At 37.6% G+C, this 5,684-nt stretch overlaps 1 protein-coding gene across 1 annotated transcript in view; it reads left to right on the top strand.

Annotated features, from left to right (window-relative positions):
* The window catches only part of Kif20b (kinesin family member 20B), a 51,663-nt gene that overhangs the window by 7,002 nt on the left and 38,977 nt on the right, over positions 1-5,684 (top strand). The window contains exons 6-11 of the mRNA XM_029536420.1: positions 1,746-1,782; positions 2,215-2,439; positions 2,922-3,033; positions 4,245-4,316; positions 4,408-4,554; positions 4,796-4,958. Coding sequence (XP_029392280.1) covers positions 1,746-1,782; positions 2,215-2,439; positions 2,922-3,033; positions 4,245-4,316; positions 4,408-4,554; positions 4,796-4,958 — 756 coding nt within the window. The remainder of the gene's footprint in view (positions 1-1,745; positions 1,783-2,214; positions 2,440-2,921; positions 3,034-4,244; positions 4,317-4,407; positions 4,555-4,795; positions 4,959-5,684) is intronic.

The following is a 5,684-nucleotide window of genomic DNA, read 5'->3' on the forward strand; positions in this document are numbered from 1 at the left end:
TATATATATATATATATATATATATATATATATATACACATATATACACACACATACATACATACATACATACATATATATGTGAGCGCGTGCATGTGTGGGTGTGGGTGTGGGTGTGTGTATGTCTGAGTATGTCTGTCTGTATATCTGGTTCTGTCAAGGTTGTAGGAAAACTTAGATAAGTCTGTTTTCTCTACTATTTGGTCCATGGGGATCTTACTTAAATCTTCAGGCTCGACACCAAGTGCCAGTACCCTCTGAGCCATTGCCACTGATTCTGGATCCAGGAAGTTATCAAAATTTTTAGCAGGAAGGGCCTTTTTGTTTGTGGGGACTTAGTACAGAGTCTCCAGGTGGTCTAGGGCATCACATGGCAGGTATAGAGCAAACAGATTTAATCTACTGATTAATAAATGGATTAGTCCATGAGGCCAGAGCCCTTGTGATTTAATCACCTTTTTTTTTTTTCTTCAAAATTGAAACAGGCACCTCTGGCTTGGAACTTGCTGTGTAGACCATGCTTGCTTTGAACTCACAAAAATCTGCATTTAACTGCCAGTGTTGAAATTAAAGGTGGAACCACTGTGCCTGGCCTATCACCTCTTAATAATTCACAGTGGGGATTATTCAATATGAAGTTTAGTGGGGACATTCGAACCGTAATACAGACTGATAAATAGAAAAATGAATACATAGTATGCTATGAGGGGTGTTATGCTATGGAGGAGACTGTTTTATGGAAGATAGTACCTTGTTAGTTTCAAAGAGTTAAAGTGATTTTATCTTCTGTCTTTCTGGATTTTAAGTTTTCAGATATTTTTACTGTTAAAGATTAAAAAGCTATTAATTTGTTTTAATTAGAACTTTCAAAATAATAAAGATTTTCCTCTTTAAGACTTTAGGAGTAGTCACTGTGTGCCTGTAACTATAAGTTATTCCAAATCCTGAGGCAGATGGATTTCTTGAGTCCAGGTTTTTAGTGCTAGTTTGGAAAACATAGTGAGATCCTCCTTTACCTCTCTGTTTTTAAAGACTTCTGTTTATTTTATGTATGAGCATTTGCATGTATGGTGTGTGTGTGTGTGTGTGTGTGTGTGTGTGTGTGTGTGTCTATGTATGTATAACCTGTACATGCCTGGTGCCTACAGAGGCCAGAAGAAGGCTTTGGATCTTTTAGAACTGGAGTTAGACATACTTATGAGCCACCATGGTGCTGGGAACCAAACTTAGGTCCTCTGCAACAGAAGCCAATGCCTTTAGCAAATGAGCCATTTGTTCAGTTGTGACCCCCATCCCAGATCCTATTTCAAACTTAGAACTGGTCAAAGGACAGAGAGTGTCAGTGTAGTGCTTAGCTACAATCGGAACATCTGTAGCTCACCTCCCTCTTCAAAGAGCAGGACCTATTTTGGAAGAGGGAACAGAAAGATTGTAAACACCAAAGACTGGAGAGGACCAGAGGTAATATCTTCTGGCCGTGACAGGACCTCTGCACTCATCAGTTTACATCAGTACGGATGCCTGGATAAGATTAAACTAGGCATGGTGCATATACCTGTAGCCCTGGCAACTAGGAAGCAGAGGCAGGCAGATCAGAATTTTAAACCAAACCAAACCAAACCCAACACCAACACCAACAGTATTTGAAAGCTTATGAATTTGTTTTGGCTTAATTGGATAACTGATTAAAATATTATTTTGCTTTTAACAGAAAGTGTTTTTAAACTCTACTCTTTCTTTTTTAGGTTACCATACATAATGACAGTTATGATATTCTTTGTGGTAAGGATTCTTTTCTCATGTTCATTTACTTGTCTTGAAATATATTTAAAGGTTTTATTTTCAGAATCACTCTCAGTGTTGATCTTTTGATCATGTAGTGCCTACAGTACCTATAAAATATTTCAAAGTTATATAAACTGTGAGTAGTTGTAAGGTTTCATTTATACTTAGTATCATGTATTAAATTATTTAGAGAATTGCTCCTATTTTTCTTGGTCATTTGCATTAATTTGTATTTGATTCCTTTTTACTTCAGAAAAGTGGGATTAAAAGAAACTAAGCTTTGATGGCAACAAATATTTGTTCCTTTGCTCCCTAAAATGTTTCAGTGTAGATGGTAAAAAGATTAAGGATTTTAGGAGTCGTGATCTATATATTTCTGTTTCTTACTTAGTCAGGGTCTTAATTTTGTGCCTTTTTTTGTTGTTATAGGACAGCTAACAAACTCTTTGACTATCCCAGAATTTGAAGAATCCATGAACAGTTGTGACCAGTCCAGTATGAATGTGGATAATATAAAGTATTCTGTGTGGGTTTCTTTCTTTGAGATTTACAATGAAAGTATTTACGATTTGTTTGTTCCCGTGTCCTCTAAGTTTCAAAAGAGAAAAATGTTACGCCTTTCCCAAGATATAAAGGGCTATTCTTTTATAAAAGGTATGTTAGCGACCATTTTAATATTGTTCCAAAGTTTACTATTAGGTTTTGTGATGAGTATAGGAAATAAACAGGGATTTTTTAAATTAATTTTTTAAATCCATTATTAACAGAAAAAAATGAGTTTGTGCTTTGGAAGTATATTTTGTGTTTATTATAATTAAATAGAAGAGGGTCTAGCACAGTTGATCTGCTTGAATGTTAGTTACATTTGAGGTGATAAAGTGCAGGATGTTCTTTACACTATTTGGAACTGTTAAATGTTAGGTCCTCCGTGTGTGCTAGCGAAACTTAAATACTAGGTGTCTTACAGTCTATCTTTACATGTCTTGTGGAATAAGGAGTAGTTTTAGTTGGTGTTCTAGGATGTGTGACCAGAAGAAAGATTTTATGTGGTGCTAGGAAAATACTTTGAAAAGATTATACTGTAACACAAATGCTGTTTTTTCTAAACTAGTGCATATCTTCTTTATTTATTAAAGATCTGCAATGGGTCCAGGTATCTGACTCTAAAGAAGCATATAGACTCTTAAAACTAGGAGTGAAGCATCAGAGTGTTGCTTTCACCAAACTGAACAATGCTTCTAGTAGAAGGTAAGTCTTGACCCCTAGGTACAATCCTGGGAGAACCACAGTAGTTTGTGCAAGTGTAGGAAGCTAGCTTTAGATGGATGTGACCAGTAGGTTTTCTCAAATGTACTGTCAATTTGTAGACATGAAAATCACCTGTAGATAAAAATACTAGTTGATTTGCCTGGATATTAGGTTTTCTAATATGCAGAATGTTTCTGAGGCATTTTTACTCTTTATGTCAGTGTCCTGGATAGTTTTCCCAGTTGCTTAAAGAGGTGGCCATTTCTCTGTTATGTACAATTTGGAAAATGATTCAGGCCTCAAGGGATTAAAGAGGGATGTTTGTGATGAGTGGTGTAAGGAGGTAGGAGAATAAGCTTTATCCGTGAGATGCGTAAATTCTTTCTCTTAATGAGGAAATGCTCTGTCTCTCTGCAATGAGATGGACATAGGGTGATAATGTCATCTACAGCAGCATGCATATAGGGCAGATTTCTGCTTTGCTCTAGGTATATTTTCAAAGACTGTAGCTGTACATCACAGCAGTTTCACTAATAGTATGATCTCTGCAAGGACATTCTTCTCCCCCCCCCCCCCCCATAGTCCTAGAGGTTGAGTCCAGGGTTTCACATGTACTAGGCTGACCTACATCCATCTCCAGCCATCATTTTCTTTTTTTGGAGGGGGGAAGGAGGGGAGGTGTTTTTCCGAGACAGGGTTTCTCTGTATAGTCCTGGCTGTCCTGGAACTCACTTTGTAGACAGGGCTGGCCTCGAACCCAGAAATCTGCCTATCTCTGCCTCCCAAGTGCTGGGATTAAAGGCGTGCGCTACCACTGCCCGGCTTACTTCTTATTTTTAAACAGAGTCCCATTCAGTAGCCCAGGCTGGCTTTAACTTTAGAACTATTTGGTTTATCCTCACAAGTAGCTGCATATTGAATCTCACTACACATGATTTTATTAATAATTAATAGAAATTGGAGCGCCAAGAGGGAAATGTTTGAGGAATTTGGTGTTTGGCAAGTGATGACATGATGCTACATAGTTGGGTGGGCCTGGGTGAGAGTGGAGTATGGGGTTGACATGTCAGGTAGCTAGTTGCAAAAATGTACATGTGACAGATGATAGATGGAACTAGTGTAAAGAAGTCCAGTTTTAGATGTTTGTCTCTCATAGAACGTGGGCATTGAAATGGAATGATAATACTTGATCTTTGTGTTTCTCTTTTTAGTCACAGCATATTCACTATTAGAATATTACAGATAGAAGATTCTGAAATACCTCGTGTAACACGAGTTAGTGAGTAAGTTGAACATTTTTTAAATTGTAGTTATTTTGAAACATTTTGAGAACGTTTGCAGTAACCTTTTTTTTTGGGGGGGGTGTTGATTTAGATTGTCTTTATGTGATCTTGCTGGTTCAGAGCGAAGCATGAAGACACAAAACGAAGGTGAAAGGTTAAGAGAGGCTGGGAATATCAACACTTCTTTATTGACTCTGGGAAAGTGTATCAATGTTTTGAAGAACAGTGAAAAGTCAAAGTAAGTGTCCTTAGTGTAAATATCAAAGTGTTTAAATTTCTAACTTTGCTTTCTTTAGAAAGCACTTTCTGAAAGCCCGTTCCTTACAGCTTGTAGTGATTACTTTCTTTTCATAGCAGATATGTGTGTGTGCATGTACGTGCATATGTATGTACTAGGCAAGAGCTCTCATACTGAGCCATATTCATAACCCTACATGGAAATATATTTTAACTTGCTGTATTTTCAAAATTTCCCATAGGGTTCAACAGCATGTGCCTTTCCGAGAAAGCAAACTGACCCACTATTTCCAAAGTTTTTTCACTGGAAAAGGGAAAGTATGTATGATCATCAATATTAGTCAGTCTTGCTCTGCCTATGATGAGACACTCAATGTCCTGAAGTTCTCAACCATCGCGCAAAAGGTGAGTGTATATAGATTTGTGCTAGATATATGAACATCTCACAGAGCATTAACTGCTTGCCTTGGAAGAGCAAATGTTTGGATTTTGTTTTGTTTGCTTTGCCTTTTTTGTTTTTTCTTGAAATAGCCTGATATAGCAATTACAGATATTCCCACTTTCCCCCTGCCTTTGCTTCTTCAGTGTGAAACTACAGGTGTGTGCCACCATGCCTTGGTAATGGTTCTGTGAAATAAGTAACATTTTGTGTCTATTACTGTAAGACTAGGAAGTACTTGAAAATAAAATTGTAATTGTTGAACTAACTAGAAAAACAGGAAAAACTTGAACTTTGTCCCTGAAAGGAGTAAAATGACATTTTCTATTATGCATTAGTGATAAACAGACTATAGAATCACAGTAATTTTGGAATGGATTGTTCCCTCTGCCACTCATCTGACTTATGAGTGATGGGATAATACAGAGATCATAGAAAGGCCACTCATCTGACTTATGAGTGATGGCCATCTCTGCCAGGGGTAATACAGAGACCATAGAAAGGCATGTCTACCTACAGATTGCGTGCAAAGTAGACTTTTCTTACTTTAAGGTTCATTTAGCAATGCTAATTCCTTTTTAAAATGTTGGTTGGTAGCCGGGCCTGGTGGCGCAGGCCTTTAATCCCAGCACTCGGGAGGCAGAGGCAGGCGGATTTCTGAGTTCGAGGCCAGCCTGGTCTACCAAGTGAGT

This window comes from Mus pahari, chromosome 1, assembly GCF_900095145.1.
Source record: "Mus pahari chromosome 1, PAHARI_EIJ_v1.1, whole genome shotgun sequence".
NCBI lineage: Eukaryota > Metazoa > Chordata > Mammalia > Rodentia > Muridae > Mus > Mus pahari.